The sequence below is a fragment of the Mustela nivalis genome (assembly GCF_964662115.1).
Source record: "Mustela nivalis genome assembly, chromosome: 4".
In the NCBI taxonomy this organism is placed as follows: domain Eukaryota; kingdom Metazoa; phylum Chordata; class Mammalia; order Carnivora; family Mustelidae; genus Mustela; species Mustela nivalis.
Genome location: NC_139023.1, coordinates 139,599,352 through 139,624,821, shown reverse-complemented (window position 1 = coordinate 139,624,821; position 25,470 = coordinate 139,599,352). Strand labels below are relative to the sequence as shown.

Here is a 25,470-nt window from a genome sequence, read left to right as displayed (position 1 = left end):
GATTGCATGCAAAGTCCCTTTGAGAACAGGCTTCACAGACCTTAGAGAGCACTATTCTAATTTTGATTTAGAAGCAGTTGGCATGTTGAATGTTCCCCTCATATGTTTCAAGATGAATCTGAGAATCCTGGAGCTGGAAGGAGTCTTGAAGAGTCTTGTACTTTCTGAACCTCTGGGATAAACCCAAACACTCTGATTTTCCTTATTATTATCATTGTACCTTCTGAATAAAAGCATTTTCATAGAAATACTATGTTTTAGACAATGAGGGAGTTGAATTAGAATTTATTTGTTATCACTTAAAACAGGGTTGCCTGCTGAAATGTTACCTCCAAGGACCAGGCTGTGTGAGGTGAAGGAGCTGGCTGTAGGATCCTAGGGAGGTGCCAAGACCTCAGAGATGGGGAGCACGTACCCTTTGTGTGTGGGGAGGCCACTTCTGGGTTTTAAAATACTGATGGGCCCAGTAAAACATGCCTCTCAGTGACAAAGAGCCATTGCTGGCAGTGGACAATGTCCTATTGAGAACAATAAATTTAGATTATTAGGAATTACATGTCAGGGAATTCACCAATTTGAATAATAATATAAAGTCATAGAAGATACACATTAGCTGTTTTCCTCAGGTATGTGATTTGTGCGAGCCTTCTTCAAACAGACTTTCCTCTTTCTCCATACTTTAATCCTCCTCCATTCTCCCTAAAAAATGTTTCCTTTCCTCCGAATGTTCAGTTCTAGCCAGTTTTCTATTCTTATGTTCTACCATTTTTTTCAAGATATGAATGTTGAATGGTTAGCCTCCCATCCCCAAGAGAATATGCCTTAACAACTTTCTAGTGTTTAATTTCACTCCCTACAAAGAACTTGACCCAGAAATCTAACCTAAATCCTCACCTTAAACCCCCTTTCTCACATTTTATTGTTTGTAGGAGGAGCAGTTGACTGGTGTTCTCCTCATAATACCCTTCATATTACTTGGGTGAAAAATTGCTGGGTTTTTTTTTTTTTTTTTTTTTTTTTTTTGGTACTACAAGTCTGGAAATTTTATCATGGATTTTGTTTTCCAGTGCACTAATAATTATCATGTAATCACTGTACCTCAAACTCTCCAGTCTGTACACTCAAAAAAATAGTTTTTTGAACCAGACCCCGTCCTTTCTGTGAGCTGACCAAACTGGGGAGATACTGGGCCTATATTGCTGCTTCTCTTTGTGAGTTAGCTCCATGCGACTGGATCCTATTTGCTGTATGCTCTATGACCTCAATATCTTTTTGCTCCCTCCTGGCTGTCAGGTAATCGGACTCTCTTCATATTTTATACACATAATTCATTTTCCATTTGTAAGTGTGCTACCTTGTACTCTCACTGAGGAAGCACTATCTTGTTTTTTGATGGATCATTTCTATCTCTGATTTGTCAAGGTTACTTGGAATTCTATTATTTTTTGGAAAAGCCAGAAACCTTAACTTGGTTTGTAACTATGCAATGACTGAGAATGCTTTCGATTCCATTATGACAGCCATTGATTAAAAAAAAAAACATTCAATCATATTGGACCCAGGAGTCTGGGTGCTGTTTTAGAACTACCCAAAGTTGCATTATGGCATTTATTTCTGTCACTATTAACTAATGGCTTTTCTGTTTCTGGATGTTTTTAAATTCCACAGACATTGGTATGATAGTTTCTTGCTTCGTTATAGAAACTAGATTTGAACGATTATAGAAACTAGATTTGAATGATTAGACTTACTGTCTAGGGGGTTTGGTGCTGGTAGTGAAGAAAATAAACCCAATAATTGTTTATGTGTGTAGCTTTGGTAGCATCAGTTTAAAAAATATTTTTAGTAGCAAGGGAAGAGTAAATAAGAATGGGTAGAAATGTCTATTTTGTAGATATTTTTGTTCTGTGTTACATTTTGAGAACGTCTGTGTTCTTACTTAAATTTAATGGCCAGTGTCCTATTTAATATATGAACATAACGAGATGCATTTTTGTTACTGTCATTACAGGTTTCAGAAGATGACAGTGAAATGTGAAGAAGTTACGTTTCTTATGTGATACTGGAAAGTTAGTGACTGCTTGCCAAATTTTCCTGAAAATTAAATATGACTTAGAAGCACTGATTTATGAAGACTTATGATGTCATCAGTTACAACGGAAAACAAACTCCAGCAGGCCGTGAGCCTGCAGGGAGTAGACCCAGAAACATGCCTGATTGTATTTAAAAACCACTGGGCACAGGTAATATATGAGCTGCCCTTTCTCTGCCGGTCTAGGTAGCCCATGAGTGTCTATCCCATTGAACCAGGGCCTTACTACCTCTGTGATGGGTGACTGGGCTTCCAGAAACATAGGGAGCAAAACCTTTGCAGGTAGGAAGAAAAGCAACTCTCTCTCTTTCTTCCCTTCTTCCTTCCTTCTTCTCTCTCCCTCTCCTCCCTTTCCTTTCTGCAGTAGGGATCTAGTTGAAAACCATGGTTTCCATAAAAGCAATTGGGAAATGCTTCCATAAAATGCTTCCATAAAAGCAATGTATATTCCTCAGATATTTTCGGAAGAACAGTCGTTGACCTGAAAGGAGCTTGGACATCGTGTTGCAATAGACTTGACCAGGATTAGACCCTCTTTCCCTCCTCCCTGGTGATTTCCACCTAGTCCTTACACTGTAACAGTGCTAAAATACATATTTATTAAATATTTACCAAGTGCTGTGCTGAGTACTTTCAAAGCCTTATGTCATTTACTCTTCCCAGCAAACCCATAAGGTCGGTAGTGTCAGCTTCCTCATTTTACAGATGAGGGAATGGAGGATTAGAGAGGTGGAGTTAACTCTCTTGAGGTTATACAGATAGTGAGTTTCCAAGCAAGTACATAGTGGATCTTGGTCCCTTGGCTGATGTATTTGACCTTTGTGCTCTACCATTTTTCCGGCTGGTGGTCCCTGCATAATTTAAGGAAAGAAGATGCCTGGCAGTATCCGAATTCATTACAAAGCTGATTATAAAAGTTTTTTGATTATTCAGTTTGACTTCTCTGTAACTCTGATCCGCTTGTATAGATAATTACGGGTTCAATGTTCAGAAAATTTATCAGCTCACCACTTTCCTCAGGGAGTTTACAAGTAGTAAAATAAATAAAATTGGTCTTCTTTACTACTTGTCCAACATTACACTCCCTAGGTGAGCTGGTAAGTGGCTATTTATGTGACAGTTTTTTAATGACTACCCAGTTCCTTCCTGTGGCTGGAAACAGCAGAGGGGTTAAAGCACTGAGCCTGCAAATCACAGCAATTATGGGGGACACAGTTTAGATCAAAAACAAAATCAATTCTGCTTCTGGGTCACTTACACTTGTAGCTTCTTGTCACTAGAGTAAAGCTTCCAAGACTTTTTATGCATTTCCCATTTTCTGACATTTTGCTATTAGAATCTTAATGGGTCTGCTCTGGATTTTAAGGACACATCTGCTTCAGAAAAGGGAGGAAAGTAATTCAGGAGTTTTCCAGATAATTAGAGCAATTATCTTTGACTTTGCACTTTTATAAGTTTTTTAATATGCTGGTTCCAAAGTGGGGTTGTGAACCGTAAGGGATGTGCCTGTTAGTCCTTTGAGTATAGGAAGAATATTTTAGAAGGCCTGTTTTTATCTTTATCTTTTGAAAATTTCTATTTTGGCTTTATTAAGTAGGTAATATAGTCACATATTAGTATGTATACATTTATTAATGTATCTAATAATTATTTGTGCTCATTTTTTTTTTAACTGGTAGGAGTGCTCAGTTAGATGTTTAATATTGAGAATACTTTCAGCTTCAGTCATTTCATTTGGCTGAAAAAGTCCATCATTCTAATTTGCATTCTTGGCTCTGGGCCCATTTTATTTACTTGTGTAAAAATACTTTTGTTGTAAGCATTCCTGGTGGGGAATCTGTGATGTGATCTGTTTAGTATTCTGTACCAGTCTTCAAAGACAGGAAATATCATCCACCTCTTGATTTTATGCAGATGGATCATTTGCCCTGTCAGATTATACCCTGGGCAAGCTTTCTCCAAAGCTGCTGGAGTGTTGGAGAGTCTTACTTCAAGAATGTGTAAATACCCTTTCCCACTGGTGAAGGAGTAAATATTGGTCCCATAATCATATTCCTCGTTTCCATATCTGTTATGAATGACTTCAGCATCATCCAACATTTTGGGTGATCGGAAGCATGGCACCCTTTGTTGAGTACAGGAAAATACTGAGTTCAGGGTAAGGATAACTTTGTCAGAGGGAATAGTGTCCAGTTATTAAATACTTCTTTTCATAAAGTGGGGACACTCTTGGTCTTATTCCTCTTTCAGTCATTTCTTTAACTTGCTTACTTCTTCAGTCTTGGTTTTTCCTTTTAAATAAATCTGCAAAGTTCCCGAAGTCTCTGTCTGCTTCCAAGAAAGGCTCTTTTGGTTACCTTTATGAATAAAAATACTGGTTCAAGAAATGCACTTGCATGTCAACACCATTATTGTTAAATGGAGATTTACTAGCTCCAGCTATGGATTCCTCATTGTGGGCTGCACCAGTGGGACATGGGGATGTGTCAGCCTTGGTCTGGGTTTTTAAAGAATGTATGTGCTAATTTGGATGACGAGGCGAGATACATTATTAGAAAATGAGTAATAGTGATTATGGGAATTAAGTCAAAGGAAGGGACTATTATGTGTGAAAATGGCTTGGGAAATGGAGGAAGTGAGATTTGGCTAGCTTGACTATAGGAAAGGAAGGTTTTGATAACAAAGGAAAAGAACATTTTAGCGAAGAGGTATTGGGAAGGAATCCTCAGTGTTGACTTTTTCCGGTGGTAAAAATAGAAAGGTGAAGACAAGGCAAAGTGGAGAGGCAGGGCTACATGTGGGGTAAGGCCCGGGACCTTCAGTTGATAGGAATAAATGATACTGATCTGGAGGTTTATACATTAGCACTTGGCTGGGAGTCATTCAGGCTGGGGACGCATGTAGAATGGTTGAGAGGATTGGGGAAGAATGAGCTAAAGTCTGACAGAAACTCCTGTGACTTGTGGAACGATAGCCCCTGGGTTCTCCTGAGGCAACCTGTGAGGCTGGCAAGAAATGTGGCCTAGTCAGAACTGGGTGACTGCATCCTATCTACTGAAGTATCCTGTTAGCTGGCAAGTACAGTGTTATTTTTGTTTTGTTTTTTCTTTTTAATATGGTAAATTAGGGAAAATGAAGTCAACAGAAGTCTGTGGTATCTGGAGTTCTTCTGTTTGTTAGGATACTTAAGTACAAATTCAGCTTAATTAACATATATTTGACAGGTTCTGTTCCGCTGTTTACTAGTAACTTCTGTTCCAGACCTTTACTAGTAGCTTCTGTTCCAGACCTTGACTTAACAAAGCAAACTTTGATGGAGGAGGATATCCGTTTGCCCACCTACACCTTGCTGTCTGTCAGAGACAGCTTGTTCTGCATCCTCCGTCATCTAAGGCAGTCTGGGATTCTGGAGGCTCGCAGGTGTAGAGACCTCGAACTAGTTGAGCACTTGGGTTTCCCAAGGGCTCCCAGGATTCAGGGAGCTCATGACATCCCCAGAAGGGTTCGCTAGTGGACCTTCAGGAATAGTTATGTTTCTAACAGTGACTTCGGAGAATCAAGGCCACAGGAATCCTACAGCCTGGTTGCTGGCCTGGATGTCAGGCCTTGATTTTACTCCTTGTCTCTGATTTAGTCTTCAGAAATGCAACGTTACTTGGAATTCTAGCCACACCCACTCCTATGCAGTGCCTGTCACCTAGTTCAGGCTTCTCTGCCTTAGGCATTTCCTCCTCTTTCTGCCTATAATATCCCTCCCCCTGGCTAAATGCCTTTCTTTCTTAAGGACTCATTTGGGACATCAGTTCTTCTTGGAAACCTTCTGTGTTCTCTTCTATGTTTCCACTCTGTGCTCCAACAACATCCCGAGTGTTTTTTCGCTGTTAAACCAACCACGTTTTATTAAAATTACATGTACAGTAGCTTCTTCCCAATCTCATTTTGAGCTCCTCATGATCAGAGACCATTTGTAGCTTACCTACATCTCCAGTGTCAAGAATATCATAAGCCTATTGTAGATGTTCAATAAATTGTTGAACCAAGAGACAGGAAATATGAAATACAACTTTAGAAGAGCTAGGTGACTTAGAAAACACCTTTGAACATGCACTCCTATTAAAACATTCTGTAGTTTTCTAGTAGGGATCTTTGGACTGGCATTTAAAAAAAAAGATTTTATTTGTTTATTTGACACAGAGAGAGAGCACAGTTATGGGGAGCAGACCCCCCACTGAGCAGGGAGCTTCATGTGGGGCTCAATCCCAGGACTGTGGAATCATGACCTGAGCCAACGGTAGATACTTAAGGGACTGAGCCACCCAGGGGCCCTAGGACTTACATTTAATGATGAGCAATTTGGTGGAGTGAGTGAATTTTTAATTTTTCTAGTAGTCTCTAAGAACAGTTTATAGTCTAGTAGACTATTATTTTTATCTCTTGTTTTGCTTCTTTGCTTCTTCTGAATGGAAGAGCAAGCAAGAAGTAAGAAACATTGGTCCAGCAGATAATAAACTATTCAACTATATTTCCATGTAAATTAACCTGCCCCCACACTAGTTTTTTCCACAATGGCAGAGTTGTACTTTGTGAAGAAGCTTCACAAAGCTTTGCTCTATTCATTCTCTGTCCTCTCCTTTTAAGAATCGAATCAGTATTGGTTATATACTTAGTGGAATCTGTTCTTAGAACCAGGAAAACAGAGGTGATGGGTTAAAAATAAAATAAATTGGGGGATACCAGGTGGCTCAGTTGGTTAAGCATCTGACTCTTGATTTTGGCTCAGGTCATGATTTCAGGGTCCTGGAATAGAGCCCCTCTTTGAGCTCCACGCTCAAGTCAAATAAAAATAAACAAATATTAAACAAAACAAAACAAGTGGAAATGCACATTTCTATGTGCTTCTGGTTGGTCAGTAGCCAACAGCTTCTCCTTACTATCCTCAGCCTCCAAAAGTAAGTGGTTATACAGTTTTAAACCAAGAAAATGTCAGAGCTCAAATAGAGTAATAGTGGTAGGCGAAGTAAAGCTAGTGGGTCTAGCAGCCTTTTTCTTCTCCTTTTTCTTCTTCTTCTTCTTCTTTTTTTACAAAAGATTTTATTTATTTATTTTACACACAGAGAGAGAGATCACAAATAGGCAGAGAGAGAGGGGGAAGCAGGCTCCTCACTTAGCAAAGAACCTGATGGTGGGGCTCGATCCCCGGACCCTGAGATCACGACCAGAGCTGAAGGCAGAGGCTTAACCCACTGAGTTACCCAGGTGCCCCGCCTTGATGGGGGTGGGGATAAGAAAGACAATGAGATTAGTTAATTAAGTCAAATGTCTTCCCATAACAATGCAAAAATAGATAATATGTTTTAAGTACAGTATCTTTTTTTTTTAAAGATTTTATTTATGTGACAGAGAGACAGTGAGAGAGGGAACACAAGCAGGGGAAGTGGGCGAGAAAGAGAAGCAGGCTTCCTGCAGAGCAGAGAGCCTGATGTAGGGCAGGATCCCTGGATCCTGGGATCATGACTTGAGCCAAAGGCAGATGCTTAATGACTAAGCCATTCAGGTGGCCCTTAAGTACAGTAGCATGTATGGAGCTCCAAGTAGCCTGATTCTATTAAAGAAGTATAGGGTACTGATAGTGGATTTGAGATGTGCATTTTAGTCTGCCTTGTGAAACTGATTCTCTCATTCTGTTCATCTTCGTTCTTTTGGTCTGTGCTTTGTCATAGATTAACTAATAGCAATTAAATAAAGTCTTTGAGAGACGAAACATGGGGAAGTATTAGGGAATCCGATCTTCTTAATATCTTAGGTGATGTTTGTTTATTTAAAAAAATTATATCTCAGCTTTTCAAGTAGCTCTAAAGTTGACAGTAGGAAGTAAAGCAGAACAAAAGCTATGTTTCTTTAGAGGGTCAAGGCATTAACTTGTGCTCCAATTGGACTTTGAAATGTTGAACCTGTGGAAATGTCAGCAAGTCACCCTCTATATGTTCAGTGTAAGTCTGTTTTGGCCATGGAATGGAATATTATTACATAGATCATTATTCTTAAATCCTTTCCCTAATACATAAATTTAAAAACATATCTAAGGAGTAGTTTATTATGTTATTTTATTGATTGATGTTCCTACCATGTTTCTTTGTTGCAGTAATGCTAGACCACCTCTGGTCCCAAGGAGGAATGGTGTGTAGCTGTAACCCCTGCTTTTCCCCATTTTATCCCAGATTTAGACATGCCCCTGGAGTTTGGGACTGGAGTGGAAATGAACCAAATTGTACAAGCACATGTATATTATTAGGCAGTTATCTTAATATAAAAAGAAACAACTCAGTAGATGTCTCTCATGGCAGTCAGTGTGCAAGGAGTATGCCAGATTGAAAGACATCGCTGTTAAGTAATGATTAAGGACTGGATGGAAACTTACTTCTGTTGTAGTTATTTGGTACGTTAAGTGGAATTTGCCTTAAGATCATAAAAGCCTGCCCTTCTTCTGTGTGGTGGAAAATGTTGCTTAGTAACTTGGTTTTTTCCATGATGCCACTTTAAATTAGCATTCCAAAGGATTTCAAAGTATGAGTTGTACTCACATGACTTTCTTGAAATAATGAGGCTCTAACCAAAGTAGCATAAGTAGTCATTTCTTAATACGTGCATGTATGTAAGACACAAAACAATATTAAGATGGAGTCAGAGCTAAGCTGACAGATAAACACTCGTGTTTACCACAAAGAATAATTATTTGTTAGCTGGAGGAGTGATTATGTGGCTCTTTCATTCTGAAAGCATTTGAGCTTCCTATTTAGAATTTGTGAATATTGGAATTCAGACCTATTATTACTGACCGTCGGGGACCATCATTAGAGCTAAGGATAGGAGTAGCAGATAGCCTCAGTGAAAGAAAGATGCTCTTTGTTCATCTCATTTACCCATAATAACCTTCCATTAACCTAAGTCAAATGACTTAGGTTAAAATGTAGTTCTATTGGTCAGATGGTAATTTGTGTACCATCATTTACACTATTGATTTTTTGTGTGTTTGTTTCTTTTTAGAATTGTGATAATTTACATGAGGATCTCTATGTGATCCAGGCTCATAATTCACACACATATATACCAGCTTGTATTTGTTAAAGTTTGTGGACCAACAAATGCCGAGCCATGATCAGTGAAACGTTGACAATGCTATTTCCCAGCTTAGCTGGGTTACTCAGTGAGCTTGGGCTATTATCAGGGGCTGATTGCTTTATTCAATGGCATTTTCAGCCTAGAGAAGTGAACTTGTAAAGGAAATGTTTGCATAGCATGTTTTGCTTGCTTTCCCTCTCTTCCATTCTTTGGTCCCTCCAGCTCCCTTAGTAGTATTTTTTCCCCTGAACTAAATCCCCGAGGCAAAGTTTATAGCCCAGAAGCCAGGGCTGGGAGACCTGTGGCAAGGTCGAGAGCCCAAGATAGAGGATCTCCGGGTAACGTGCTTGGCCTGGGGACGCCACTGGGAGCAAATGGGACTGTGGATTTGTGGGACTAGAAGGTCAGAGTGGATCAACGCGTGACAGTAGGCAGCAGGCAGAAGTCAGCACACAGAATCTCAGGGTTTGGTGGAAGTGATGTGAGAAGACAGCGCTAAAGGAAAGAATAAGGAAAAGTCCAGTCACATCAGGCATCTGTCTACAAAGTGGAGAGAACTGTGACACCAGTCGGGCAGCAAACTTGGGACATCAGAATTTCTTCGGCGTTTTAGTGCATGTCGTGCGCGAGGCCAGAGGCTTCTTAGACATTCCCCATCTAGTTAGGCCCCAGGCCCTGGGTATGGGCCCCAAAAACCAACTCAGAAAAGCAGGTCGTGGGTGTATCTGCCGGGAAAAGAAAAGGAGGTGGCCTGGGCGGGTCCTGACACCTGAGGAGGGACGTTAAGGACATGTGTCAGCAGAGGCATAATTAGCACTTTGCTGAGCACTGTGGATTCCGTGACTCACAGGCCTTGGTGTAACACACCCTCTTCCTGGCAGTGAAATCACCCGGCCAGGGCTGGGAATGAGTGCGGGCTCCTAATATGTCCGCTCCATTCCACATGACCAATAAACCTCACATCTTCTGTGGGTTATCAAAGCTCTGCACTGGCATTTCTCTGCATAGTAACCCAGAAGGCAGAGTAGACAAGGCTTATGCTATCAAGAGGGTAAAGATTCTTCAATTCCAAAGTGGCTCAGTTTGCCTTCGGTATAAAAACCTCAGTTCTCTCTCTCTCTCTCTCTCTCTCTCTCTCTCTCTCTCACTCTCTCTCTGTTTTGCTATGACAAACCTTAAAAAAAAGTAGGTCTTTTTGCAAAGGAATTACAGTATACAATACAGCATACAATAATATAAATGACAAATCTATGAGAAGAATGTACTTTGTGCCCATGTAAATAGTTCTGTATATTACTTACACACATTTAGGTATGTGAGAAACACATGCATGCATGTAGTCTAAGTACATATACACATGTGTAAATTTATATTGCTTAGGAATTTCTGAAAATTAGGAGATTTCAATTATGAATTGTTTTTAACTCAGTGTTTTGGTCCCTTTTAAAAGACATAGTACGAGATTACTATATCTATTTTAATTTTTATTTATATTATGAAATTAGATCAGTTTACAGGGGAGAAGAACTCATTAACCTAAAAATACCATTTATGTCTTTTCAGACTCATTTCTGGACCTACGTCTATTTGTCAGTATATTTAGTTTTTAACTTAAATTGTTTCATATGTACATGTGCGTGTAGTGATTTGATTCACTTAGTGTTTATTTTTAATAGCTTTATTGTATGGTGATGTAACATTTTCATTATGATCCTCTTATTGACTGACTGAGTCAATGGTATTTTAATTTTTCATTATTGAAAATATCATCGGTGTGAACCTCTCTTAACAAATTATTTTTAGATTGTTTCCTTGGGGCATTTTCCCCAAAGTGAGATTACCAAGTCAAAGGGCAGGAGCCATTTTATAGCTTCAGTTACATATTGCCAAATTGTTTTCCAGAAAGATTGAGCTAATTTGTGCCACCACTAACAGTATATAAAGCACAGTTTCAATTTTCAACAGTTTAGACAGTCTGAGCACACATGAGAAGTATAATTACATTTCTACCCTGAGGCCTACCTGTATATAGATAGCTCTCATAAGTAAACTCAGTATGTGGACTTTGAAATTAGGGAACTGATGAAGTATGTTACTAATTTATTCTTCAGAATGTGGAGCCTTGAAGGTAGAGCATTTGGGGCTGGAGAACATGTGTGTTGAGGTGGTCCCTTTTGGAAATACGCATTACTGTGGTCCCACACCAGAAACTGCCAAGGCCAGAGCAGAGGGAAAGGACCTCCAGGCCCCAGCATTTCTGCCAGTGAGGGTTTCTGCCAGTGAGGTCCTCAGGTCTCTGAGGAATTCTGGAGGACTTCTGGGAAGTTGGGGGAGGCGGGGAGGGGGTGAGTTCTGAAGTCTGGCATGCCTTGAAGGAGAGGGCTTGTCCAGTGGGTATGCTGGGGCCACCGGTCCCTGAGCCCTGTTCCACTCAGGTAGATGCTCACTGAAGGCCTTTCTCATTGGACATGCCAACTTGGGTGTTGGAGTCATTTTTTCCTTTGTGACAGCATTATTAATTTTATAATGCAGGTTGGTAGAGATGACAGATTCTGTGGAAATCTGTTCATCCTGGATACACTTGCCTGGTCTATAAAGGCTCCTTTGCCTCATTTCTGACAGGGGAAAATCTCAGACCTTTTCTAGAGGAATAAATTCTTCTCATTGCTCATGCATGCTGACATAGCGTTGTACCTTTGCCAGCTTCCCCAGTGACTTGCAGAAATTCTATAACCTAAATAGAGGCCATGTAACAGCATGTTGCAGAACTGGGCCAGGAGGGTACAGAAGACACACATAATCCCTACAGCATGTGGTTCAGGAAGGCAGAAAGGACCAAAGATCAAGTCATTGATAAGGTTTTGCATTATCTCAGATTATGTGTATACATTTTAAAGGAAGTAAACTGAATGGATATTTTCCTAGAAATTCCAAGTCATATGATTGCATGGGAGTTGAGATGAAAAAATTATTGTAATTTCTAGGTCTCAAGGTGGAAATAATCTTGATGGACAGAGAGAGGTAGGAAGCATTCAGTAGTCAGCAGAGAGAAACAACAGGGTTGTCACATGACCTAACTGGGATTTATTTATATTTTACCATCAACTCATTTTTTTCTTCTGGTGCTGAAATGTATATAACAAAGATTGCCGTCTTAACCTTTCTTAAGTTTCCAGTTCAGTGGTGTTAAACTATATATGCAACCATCACTACTATTTCCAAAACTTTTATCGCCTCCTTCAGAGACTTGCTATGTTAGGGATTTATTTTCTAATTGGTCATGTCAGAAATTTTTCTGGTTTCAAAAAATGCAGAGTTTAAAACCTTCATTTTATTTTATTTTATTTTATTTTTTTTTCAGCATATGCCATTCTGCTAGGTAGGTATCCCTCGTTCATCAGTTTCCTTTCATCCAACCTAATCTTGCAGGCGTGATAGAAGAAGATGCCCATCCAAATAGAAGGGGGGGATGTTCTGTCAAGGACGTGTGAGGAGCTGTGTTCCCTGTTGGAACCTCCAAATAAACTCTGTAGAAGAACATGGGCAGTCTTAAATTAGTTTTAATAAATTAGACTTAAATAAATCTACCTATTAAATGTATTTTAAAATTAAAAAACAATATTACATTCTTGACTGTTCAGAAAAAAGTTGAGAACTTGTCACGCCTTTGAACACAAAAATAATAATTATTTTCCCATATTTCTTTTTGATTTTTCTTCATATACATGTTTTTGATATAGTTGATAATGATGGATCTAACCATATATAAATGACTTTTCATCTATTATTTCACAGTTTTTCATTTTGCTTAGTGGTTTTTATAATAAATGCTTATGAATGGATGTAACAATTTTTTTTAACATATGATCTTCTTTGACATTTAGGTTGCCAAAATTTATAACTATTATAAATGAACATCTTCAAACACATGCTTTCTATAGTTTAACTACTTCATCTTACCCTCATGAGAGAGACAAACACAGGATTCATAGTTATCTTTTTAAAAAATATTTTATTTATTTATTTGAAAGAGAGAGAGAGAACATGAGCAGGGGTGGGGAGCGGCAGAAGAGGCAGAGGGAGAAGCAGACTCCCTGTGGACTCGAACCCAGTACCCTGAGATCATGTCCTGGGCCAAAGTCAGATGGTTAATCCACTGAGCCACCCAGGTGCCCTTCATAATTTACCTTATTGTGGGCCCGGCTCCTCATTTCTCATGAAGATACAACACAGTCAGTGGCAGTGCGTTTTTGTAATGAAGGTAAACATGAGGTGGATGACAAATGTCTGCATTGGTTGCAGGTCGTGAAGATCTTAGAGAAGCATGACCCCTTGAAGAACACCCAGGCAAAATATGGGTCCATCCCTCCAGATGAGGCCAGTGCTGTACAGAATTATGTAGAACACATGCTCTTCTTGCTGATCGAAGAGCAAGCCAAGGATGCTGCGATGGGGCCAATTCTGGAATTTGTGGTCTCAGAGAACATCATGGAGAAGCTCTTTCTTTGGAGCCTGCGGAGGGAATTTACTGATGAGACTAAAATCGAGCAGCTCAAGATGTATGAGATGTTGGTCACCCAATCCCACCAGCCTCTGCTGCACCACAAGCCCATCCTGAAGCCCCTGATGATGTTGCTGAGCTCTTGTTCGGGAACAACCACACCCGCCGTGGAGGGGAAGCTGGTTGTCCTGCTCAATCAGCTTTGTTCCATCCTTGCCAAAGATCCCTCTATCCTGGAACTCTTCTTCCACACTAGTGAGGACCAAGGGGCTGCCAACTTCCTCATCTTCTCCCTTCTGATACCCTTCATTCACCGAGAGGGGACAGTAGGTCAGCAGGCCCGGGATGCTTTGCTGTTCATCATGTCCCTGTCTGCCGAGAACAGCATGGTGGCCCATCACATTGTGGAGAACACCTACTTTTGTCCAGTAAGTCCCTCTCGTTGGCATGCTTTCCATCTCCCCTTTTCCTCTCCTGTGCTACTGGTAAATACTTTTTCTATTCCTTTCTTTCCATCAAGTATCCTTGGCAACTTTTAAGGGAAGATGTTTGCAGGAAATCTATTGGAGGGAGCAGGGGAATCTAAGTTGAGATGTATTTGGCTAAGCATTGTCAGCTCAAAATAAGCCAGCAGAGGAAACTGTATGCATTACCGTTTCTTGTGTCATTTCTGTTGGATTAGGAATGATTTTAGTTTTTTTCCAAGAGTGTATCCTGAGTGATCGGTGTAACCTGCACTTTCTGTATTCCTGCTTTTCAAGTCGATTTCGCACCCTACCTAGAATCATGGCAGGCGGTGAGCCCGCGCAGCTGGTTTCACAAATTAATTTGTTTCTCAGCAAGATAATGACCATAATCGGAGATACAAAACACTGGTTCTATTTTTAAAAATAAACACATATTTACAGTGTGAGGGAGCAGGAAATCTGCTCCTCTGTATGGTTTCCTGATCATCAGGAAAGAGAAAGAGAGCGCAAGGTCCTTGGCAGACGTTACCATGCTGGTGGTCCAACCATGGTCACAGGTCTGCAAAGGAATGGGAGCCGTCTGGGACCCCGAAGATACTTCAGGGCTCTGATTAGTTTTTTATGTGTCAGTGTTGTCTTTAGAACCGGGGTTTGAATGGCAGATTTATATCTTCTGATTTGTTGGAGATGTTGGGCAACAGCTCTTTTCATGGTCCCTGCTCAGTGAACACTGTCTAGTCCATTGGCATTTCTTTTATCATCACCTCATGGTACTCCTTGATAAACTATATTGTCTTGAGTATGCCTGCTTCTCCTGAAATCTTAGGGCCTTTAATGAGTTTATTAACAGGCCAGCAAGTTGCCACAAGTAGATTAGATTTATTATTAACAAAGGCTGTATGGGTAGTTCTTGAATGGGGAGAGGGCAGTTGGGAATATCTGTGGGGCATGCTTTGTTGTCACAGGGCCATGAGGTAGCCATGGAGGGAGGTCAGCTAGTGCTTAGTGGGCAGCAACCAGGGATGCTTCATGTCTGGTAATTTGTGGAACAGTCTTGCACGGTAAAGAACAGACTTGCCCAAAATGCTCATAGCAACCCCCGTGAGTAATGCACTCTGTTTTGCTTTGAGGTTCAAAAGCAGTAATCCTCTATATGCTACTAAATTCTTATTTTTACTGGTGAATATTTATTTTGGGCAAACAAATGGGTAAAAAGTTTGAAAACCAGAACTTCCGTTAAGAAATTCCACGTCCCGGGGCGCCTGGGTGGCTCAGTGGGTTGAGCCTCTGCCTTCAGCTCAGGTCATGATCTCAGGGTCCTGGGATCGAGCCCCGCATCAGACTCTATGCTCAGCAGAGAGCCTGCTTCCTCCTCTCTCTCTGCCTGCCTCTCTGCCTACTTGTGATCTCTGTCTGTCAAATAAATAAATAAAATCTTAAAAAAAAAAAAAAAAGAAATTCCAGGTACCATGCGTCTCTTTTGGGTTCTGATGAGTAGAATTAGAAATTGTACAAAGATTGATAGTCAAATGAGAAGGAAAGAACCAATTCCCTTCATGTGTGCCAACGTAGTCAATGTCCCTTCCTTATTGCCTTCAGTGTTGTAGTTTCTTATGGACTCTTTCTAAAGAATATATTGTAGGTAAAAATGGGACTTCTCACTTGAACCTAAGCATCTTTGGAGTACATTGCTGTATTACTTTTCTATTTCTGCTATAATAAATTACTTTAAACAAGACGGATTCATTATCTTACAGTATTATCTTACTGTAGGTTAGAAGTCCAGCAGGTCTCACTGGGCTAAAATTGAGGTATCAGCAGGGCTATGCTCCTTTCTGGAGGCTCTCATGGTGAGTGCATTTCCTTGCCTCTTGACTAGATCTAACAAATATATGAAAATTTTCTATAGAGAAAATTACAAAACTTTATTGAAGGGCATAAAAGCAGACCTAAATGAACGGAAAGTTATTTAGTTTGTAGGTACCGTGTAGATGACACTTTCCTTGCAAATCAGTCCATAAGGTTAGTGCTATTCATGTTTTACAACTTTTTATTATGAAAAAAAGTAAAATACAGAAATCTTGGAAGAATACTGAAGTGAACACCACATATACACCACTTACATTCGAAATTGTTATTATTCGTGTTTATCATCTATGCTTTTGGGTTGTGCTGTACCATTTGAAATGACGATACAGACATTTGGAATTAAGTTATAGACATCAAATACTTTCGTATGTATCTCCTACAAATGAGAGCACTTGCCTGCATAACCACAGTACCATGATCGCATCTCAGAGAATTATGCAATAATTCCAAATGTGATCTAATATCTAGTTTCTCAGTTATGTCCCAAGTGGTTTTTATAGGTTGTTGTTTTTTTTTTCCCCCAACTGGAGTCCAGTACAAGGTACATTTCTGACCTGTTGTATGTCTAAGTCACTATTGCTCTATAACAGCACCCATTTCTTTCTCTCTGACACTGACTTTAACAGAACCATCGTTGTCTTGTTGAATGCCCCACATGCTTTGGGGTTGTTTCTAACATAGTTTTACTTGTCCCTATCCCCTGTATGTCCTGCAAGCTGGAAGTTATGTCTAAGTACTTGATTAGGTTCAGGTTAAGTTTGTAAGAATACATTATGGGCGAAGTGGTATACTTCTTACTGCATTGTATCAAGAGGCACATGCTAGGTGGTCTCCCTTTTGTGATGCTACATTGGTCACTTGATTAGTTAAGGTGATGACCACTGTATCTCTCCGTGTGAAGGTAACACTTGCCCTCTGCAACTGAAAGGTGTAGTTTGTGAAATGTTAATGTGACTTAAATCAAAATTCCAATAGGGTTCTTCATGAAACATGACAAATCAATGCTAACAATCATATAAATATGTGTACAAGACCAGGAGTAACATAATTATGAAGAATGGCACCAGCAATATATTTGTTGAGAACTTACTCTATGCCAGATACTATTCTTAGTGATTTACATGTATTAAATCATCTTATCCTCACAACTGTAGGTACGAGTGTTACACCCTTTTTATAGATCAAGAAATCGAGGCACAGTGACATGAAGTAAGTCTATACAAGGCCACATGGCTAGTAAGAGAAAAGGCAGCCTGGCTGAAGGACCCATGTGCTTAACTACCACTTTGTACCTGGGTAGTAAAATATCAAGACATCCGATAATGCATGAGCCATAATGAAATGACTGGAATTAAGAACAGAACCCAGACTGGGAGAAGATATTTGCAACACATGTAACTACAAATGGTTGGTGCCCAAAATACACAAAAATAATTGTAATACTACCAGTTAATAAGAAAACAATAAAGCAACCCAATAGAAAACTGGGCAAAGGGTATGCAGGGGCAATTCCCAGAAGATGCCCAAAGCCAATAAACATATGAAAATATGCTCATATTCCCTAGTATCAGGGAAAGTGCAGGTGGAACCTGCAGTGAGACACCAGGTAATGCTCATCAGGGTGGCTAACTGTTGGATGTCTGATAACACCAAATGTTGTCAAGGGGGAGGAGAAACATGAACTCTTGAGAATATAAAGTGATACGGTAACTGAGGATAGCTTTGCTAATGTTTAATAAGATGGGATACTTGCATACCATGTGATCCTACCTCTTCTTGTTATCTGCTCTAGGGAAATCTGGCACACAGATATACACAAAAGGACATTCAGTAGAATAGAAATTTGAGGAAGAGCAAAATAGAAATATATTAAGGAAAAAAAATAAATGAACTGGATTATTCTGTGTCAGTGGAGTACTACTCAGGATTCCAAATGAGTAAGTCACATGTATTAGCATGTAACTATACTACATGTGTGAACACCAATAATCTAAAAAACATGTTGAACAGGAAAAATAGCAAAAGGTTTCATACAGTATGTTAGTATTTACATAAAGCTAAATATAGTTTGAACTCACAGAATCTTTGTGTATACTGTTTTCTTTTTTTATGTTTTTTTGATATGTATGTATACAGCAAAAGTACAAAAGCACAGGAATAAATTATACTAAGGTCAAAATTGTGGTTACTTTTGGGGATGAAGGAAGGAGAAGAGATGGTAATGGGATTGGAGTAGGGTTTAGCTCTATTTGTAATGTACTTTTTGGGGGGAAAAGTAGAGTGTTCCAAAGACATTATGACAAAATATTAAAATCTGTTTAATCTTGGGAGAGGTTTTCTATTTTGTTTTATATGTTTATCGTATTTTGTACTTCAAAATATAAATGTGTTAGGAGAAGAATGGAGGGTGTTTTCAATGTTAGAATATCCACTTATTATGTGTTATAAGCAGATTTCACCGAGTAATTGTTGCTTTTATAAAAACGTGTTTTAGGGGCACCTGGGAGGCTCAGTCAGTTAAGCATCCGACTCTTGATCTCAGCTCAGGTCTTAATCTCAGAGTTGTGAGTTCTGGCCTCCTCATTGGGTTCCATGCTGGGTGTGGAACCTACTTACAAACAAACAAAAACAAACAAAAAAACCTCCATGTGTTTTTAAAACACCACACAGTTCATTAAAATTGAAGAGAAAACAACAGCTTCAGCTGACCTTATTTTCTAGAATGGAACACAGAGCTTCACGTTGTGGTAAGTTGCCCCTCAGGGTAGATCCCATAATCTCATTTATACCTAGTTTTCTATAATTACATCTGACAACATAATTAAAAAAAAAAAAAGAAGAACTCTTTATGTTGAAGATAAAAGCGTACTCTGTTAGTTATCCAGCTAAGGACCACAATTGACAAAAAGCTTTCTCTAATTAGTATGGTTGTCAAAGTGTGTTAACATCAGGCTTTGGGAAGAGTAATGGCTCTTTCAGAAAACTGGACCACTTTTGGAAACTTCTGTGGTTGTAGTTGATAGGAAAGTCTTGTTAAGCTGCCTCTACTGTCAAGACGTGCTCTCCCAAGAAAAGAAGGAGATTGAGAATACTCTGGGGAACAATTTAGGGCCCACAAATGATTGGCAACTCTGTATGACCCTGTCACTTTGGATTTTTTTGGCCACATAATGGTGATTATGCCCTCATCACTTGTTACAGATTGGCCAAAGTAGAAAGCAGCTTATACGTAAACCAAGAAATGCAAATTGAAGTAAGCAACCTGTAGGCACACAGCCGCAGATAGAAAGTTATTTATCCCACACCCCAAATTTATGAGGCCTTTTTATTTTGGCAAGTTGCATCAAAAGATCCCCACCAGCTGTGCTGCTGCTAGCTTCAGACTAAAGCCATCTGCTGAAAATCATTTTCTTTTGCTAAAATTAACTGGGTACCATTGGATGTTTCAAGTTAAAGATGGACATTGCCTGAATTGTTCAGCCCTCTGTGCATGTCCTCTTTCTTCCCTCCACTGGAAACACTGCCGTGTGTAAGCCATGATCCCTGTCTCAGCTCATGCGTTATTTTCTTTAGTGCTTGCATCAGCGCACTGAAGAAACGGAACCCTGGGACCCTCTGTGATTGGCAGAGTCGGGTTTGAAACCCTTAAGTCTGATACTAAATTCCGCAGTCTCAACAAGTACCGTACTCATCTGCTGTCAGAGAAGGGGTTTTAAATTGTTGTTAACCGTAGGGTATTATATGGTGTTTAGTTTTCTTTTAAGGACGCCCTTGAGAGAAGATAAGTTGGAAACACCAAGTTAACACTTAATGGGCTAGGAATAAATATGTTTTACAATTCTTCTGTATGTGCTCAGGATCCAATTAAAGGTTCAAATAGTGGATAGACATTTATTTATTTATTTTTAAAGATTTTATCTATTTGAGACAGAGCGAGCGTGCGCACAAGCAGGGGGAGCAGGAGAGGGAGAAGGAGACTCTTCGCTGAGCAAGGAGCCATCTTGGGGCTCAGTCGCAGGACCCTGGGATCATGACCTGAGCCGAAGGCAGACGCTTAAGCAACTGAATCACCCAGGCACCCCATAGACTTTTTACTTTTAACTAAATGTTCAGTGTCCTTATATTTTGAAATTTCAGTTAAAAGGGAAATTTAGAAGGAAGTAGATTGTGCCATCACACTGCTGGGAAAATGATCCACAAACCTGGTGTGCCTCTCTTTTTCCCTTGTCCCGTGCCCACAGCACCCTCTGTGTCCCTCTGTGGAGCAGTGGTCTTTCCAGTCATCTTTATTTGTTCTGTGACTGTTTTCTCCAGCTCACCTGCTCTGACCTGTTCTCTGCTCGCTCCCCAGCACCAGCCATACATAGTGCCTTGCTCACAGTCACTCTTCTAGAAATACTTGTGGGTGGGGTGAATGAATCTGAACTCTGAGCAGAGTCTTGGAAAGGGAGATATAAATATTTAGCAGTCAAGATTTGGGATCTCATTCTTCAAACTGTGTCACACTCTGTTCGGCAGACTCTTTTCTTCCCCGTTTCTCTGCTGTTCTGAAAACAGCACAGTTAACCTCGAACTTCACTTTGCGGAGGTGAGAAATTGGCAGGTCGCTGTGTCCGGCTGTTGTGCAGCACTGTCCTGCCCAGGCAGGCTTCCCCTTGCCTCTCAGCCATGCCCTTTTCTGAATACTCCTTTAAAAAAGTGAATATTAGGTATATGTTATTTTTAATTACTGTCAGTGATGTATGTAATTTGAAAATTAATGTCGCTGTAATTATATTGATATACAGAATAGTGATTTCCAGCTTTTGAGTCAGACAAATTAAGCCTGTCTTTATGAATTCATCTTCAAAGCCTCAAAGTGGTTAAGGAGTCGGAAGTTTGCAGAATTAAAGCCTTTGTACTGCAGTTAATTTAGCATGAGTTAGCAAATGTAATTGATTTTTAAAATGTGACATCAAGATTAGATTTCCCTGCAAGGAGAACTTTCGGTCTGTGTTCCTTCTTGCCAGAGGCTCCAAATTTATAACTGGCAACTCACCGGGGTCACATTCAAAATGAGAATTAAAATGATTTGTTTGGGTATGTTGACAGGGAATTAAATACTTTAAACAGAGGGCATTGTTCTTTGGGACCACAGATGCCCGACTGAAAAAGATCAGTGCACCATCTTGTTTACTGTTCATTTCCTGTACTTTAACATAGGATCTGGCCTGAAGGTGTTCAATTTGTTTTGAGTGAGTGAATGCATGCGTGAATAAAGGACACTAGCAAACACAGAAATGTATATAATCTTTGGATTTCTCCCATATTGAAATGGTTTGTCTGTTTTTCTCACGGCCCCTCATAGCCCATTGGGGGCTTCTATTCCATATCGGGCCCTCCCCCATCCACCTCTCTCCCATGGCGTCAGCTGGTTTCCTTACATGAAGACCTCCAGATTCTTAGTCTCCAGGCCTGTACTCTGTTGTTGAGTGGGATGTATTACTCATGGCAAGTCCCGCTAGCGTCTGATGTTCAGCATACCTGACTGGACAGATCAGCCACACCTCCAGTGTGGACAAGAATGAACAAGTCAGACCAGCTGAGCTGGAGAAGATGGCCAACAAACTAAATGCAAGAAGGACCACTGCTCCACAGAGGACACAGAGAATGCTGTGGGCATAGGACAGGGACTGGGAGAACAATGATGAGTTTGCAGAGAATTTTTCCAAGTTCAACTGCCTGTTGCCACACTTCTTTCTGACTTTCTGTTTCTGATGCCAAACACTGGATTATTTTATCTCATCTGTCTGAGCCTCCCTTCCTTCCTCTCTCTGGTCTCTATGGGCTTGAGATGCCATCTACATATGGATGGCTCCAGATATCCACCTCTAGTCCATATCCCTCTCCTAAGCATCAGAGGCACACATCTGTCTAGTGGGCTCCCCACTGCAGTATCCCTCACACTCTTTTCCTAGGCCTTCAAAACCCTGCGGGATCCGACTCCTGCTTATCCTTTCTAGTGCTATTTCTGCTCCTATGTTCCAATAGTGCTGCCCTTCTCTTAGTTCCTGGAAGGTGCCATCTTTTCTTACTACTTGGAGCTTTTGTACATCTTCCACTTGGAACAGTGCTCCCTCCATGATGCTTTTCTGGGTTCCCTCCTATTTATTCTTCGAAGCTTGGGCAGCACTTCTGAGAACATTTCCTGCTCCCAACCCCGCAGGTCTAGGGTGAGGGCCTCTTGTATATCCATGGCACCCTATTTTTTCTATTACACATTCTGAGTGTTTATTGCACTACTGTGATTGGCCTGTTCATTTCTTGCTAGGCTGTGAGATCAATGAATACATCACCCTTTCTTTTCCTCGGCCAAACTCAGGATTGAACATTTCCTTGAATGTTTCAGTCTGATTTGAGTTCTTTTTTTTTTTTTTTAAAGATTTTATTTATTTATTTGAGAGAGAGAGAGACAGTGAGAGAGAGCATGAGCGAGGAGAAGGTCAGAGGGAGAAGCAGACTCCCCATGGAGCTGGGAGCCCGATGTGGGACTCGATCCCGGGACTCCGGGATCATGACCTGAGCCGAAGGCAGTCGTCCAACCAACTGAGCCACCCAGGCGTCCCTGATTTGAGTTCTTTATAACCTTAGGGTTTACCATGAAGCGATGCTTCTTACAGATCCCTGCCCTGCCTCCCTTCTGTACATCTCCTGCCCATACTCGGTGTGGCCCCCAGTTGGGGTCTCGAAGGTGCGGTTTGCTAGCACCACTTCCCAGGTGGGAGGCCTCTAGGACCATGAAATTCATTGTTTTCCTTGGTCTTATACCCTGTGAGGTAGAATTGACAGGTACCCAGTGAAAGTGTGTTTCTTCCCTACAGCTCTTTGTTAAAGGCATCACCGCTTTCTTCAGGACCAAGCTGGGTGACCTGACAGATTCGAGGTCTCATTCACCCTCACTTAGTAGCCCAAATGCTGGAAGTTTCATGCTGGCAACAAGGGGAAGGAAACCCCATAAGCTTTGGGTTCTTAATGGATTGACAGAGGCCTCACTAGGGCACCCTGACAGCCACCTCCCACGTGATACACTAACTTCACTTCCCGCTCTCTTGTCTTCCGGCTGGTACTTCCACTTAGACCCACCTTAGCTCTGTGTGAACAGTCACCGTCACCTCTGATGCCTGACCCCCACTTCTTCCTGCTATCATTTGTGCAATCACAAATGCTGGATTTCTAGACTGTAAACATGCATGTATTGGTCATGTCCTTTCACAAGTCTGCAGTCATCTTTCTCAGAAAGCTGCTGGTGGTTCAACCTGTGGGCTCTTCCATCATGGGCTGCCTCTGTCTAGGGCTTCCTCACACGCCTTCTGGCTTTGCTCGCAGTGTGTTGCACCGTTGTGCATTGTTCTTGGGTCTGCCTCTCTCTGGAACACCTTGGGGGCAGAATCATGTTGTCTTCATCTCTATGTGTATGTCCCTCACTCCCCACACCCCTAGCCCATCATATATGCCTGGTAAAGAAGAGATGAGCAAGCCTAATTAACTATGAGCGTATGAGCCAGATCCTCCATTGCCACGATGTCCTCCACTGGAGTCGTCCTGCTCTGCTGTCCCCACCCGTTGAATCCCTCTCAGCTAGCTGAGGGCTTGCTGCTTCGAGTGTGGGCTTTGGACCAGTAGCATGCTCATCCCCTGGCAGCTGTTGGTTGTGGGCTGAGAACTTTGGAAAAGGGCTTATGTTGTATTTGTGAACACAGGTACTTGCAACCGGGCTCAGTGGTCTCTACTCTTCCCTGCCTACCAAGCTGGAAGAGAAGGGTGAGGAGTGGCACTGCCTTCTGAAAGACGACTGGCTCCTGCTCCCTCCTCTTGTCCAGTTCATGAACTCCCTGGAGTTCTGCAACGCTGTCATCCAGGTACCGGAGCGCCGCCAAGGAGCCCTTGGTTCTGTTCGTTCAGAATCCGAGCGGTGTAAAAAATGAATTTATCAGCACTCCTTTTAAAAATGTTCATGTCTGTGGAGTAGTGGTGCTTTCTTTTAAGCATACGGAATGTCCTTGGATGAAGAAAAAAATGTTAGTTTACAGGTTTGCGGAAGTTTTAATTGAGGAAAAAAAATGAGTGGATTTTCTTTCTCCTCCTCATAAAAAGTGTTAATTCTGTTTTGATTATCCACTTAACCATCAAAAATAAGTTCAATGCTTGACTCATTAAATAGATATTTTTAGGCTTCTAAGTACACCAAATTATACCACTCTTACTTCAAGGTCTTCTTGGGAGTACACAAAGGAAAACACTTTATTTTGCTTAATGGTGCATACCACATAAAGAATATTGTTATCCCAATTGAATTTAGACGAAGTTAAGCATCTTCTTAGCAGCACAAATTAAATCTGTGCTTTGAAATTGGTCTGCTTCGGGGGGAAAAAAAAACAAAAACAACCACTGAACTCTAGTGTATTTGGCTTCTTGATTAGATTTTTACCTTCAGATTTCTTGTTACTGTTTTTCAATAAAAATCAGATTTTATATATAGTTAAGGATATAGTGGTTTTTCATAAAAAATGTTTTATTTCTATACAAATACATATTACCTTCATATTGGATTTATTAAGAAATCAAATTTTCTTTATGTTGATTGTAAGGTGAAAAATGTTAGTTATAATCTGTTTATCTACCAAATAAAGAAATAGCTTCTGGAAGAAAATGCAAGTAAATTACTTTAGTTCCTATCTCATTTTTATTGCTAAGTCAAAGGAAGTTTTATTTATATAAGATAAATGGATTATATCTTAAGGTTTTTTTTCCCCTTTAATATTACAGTCTATCAACATTTCTTGCAGAAGTGTGTGGAAATAAAAAAGATGAAACTATTAGTTCCTTTCCTAATGTACACACAGAGAGAGATTATCAGTAATTTAAAGATCTAGCTTTACTTCCCTAGAAATTGCTTTTCACTTTATTGTTTGATTTTATTATTATTTTTTTTAAGAAAGAGAAGTAAAGCTAACAGGCATGGTTAAAGGCAGAGAAATGACATATTTTATACTATATTTTGAAATCGAGGTCATATACTTCAAAGATTTTTTTTTATTTGTTTGGGGGTACTACTGAAAAGATTACTCACAAAAGATATTAGTAAAGACTTATCCATGCTAAATATATTTTAAAAATGAAATATAGGAAGTGTACTTTTGGTAATGTTTTCTCCTTTTGGAAAGATTCTTATTTTTTATGATAAGAATTTCTAAATGCCTTCCTATTCAATATAAATGATGGGTAGAAAATGCATCTTCAGCACAAATTCTTTTTGCCAGCATAATAAATGTATTGAATTATCCACTTTGACAGTTATACTTTTGTTTTTAAGTAGGCACAAGTTGATTGGGACATAGATGAAGTTATAGAGCAAAATGATACTTTACAATTCATTAATTTTA

At 40.2% G+C, this 25,470-nt stretch overlaps 1 protein-coding gene across 4 annotated transcripts in view; it reads left to right on the top strand.

Moving 5' to 3' along the window:
• Nucleotides 1-25,470, top strand: part of FHIP1A (FHF complex subunit HOOK interacting protein 1A) — a 229,383-nt gene that overhangs the window by 149,287 nt on the left and 54,626 nt on the right. For 3 of the 4 annotated variants that reach the window (XM_082728129.1, XM_082728128.1, XM_082728127.1), the window contains 3 exons: nt 2,012-2,243; nt 13,514-14,140; nt 23,788-23,946. In XM_082728129.1, the coding sequence (XP_082584255.1) occupies nt 2,139-2,243; nt 13,514-14,140; nt 23,788-23,946 (891 nt within the window). In that variant the 5' untranslated portion in view covers nt 2,012-2,138. The remainder of the gene's footprint in view (nt 1-2,011; nt 2,244-13,513; nt 14,141-23,787; nt 23,947-25,470) is intronic. The other variant, XM_082728130.1, reaches the window with a different exon arrangement.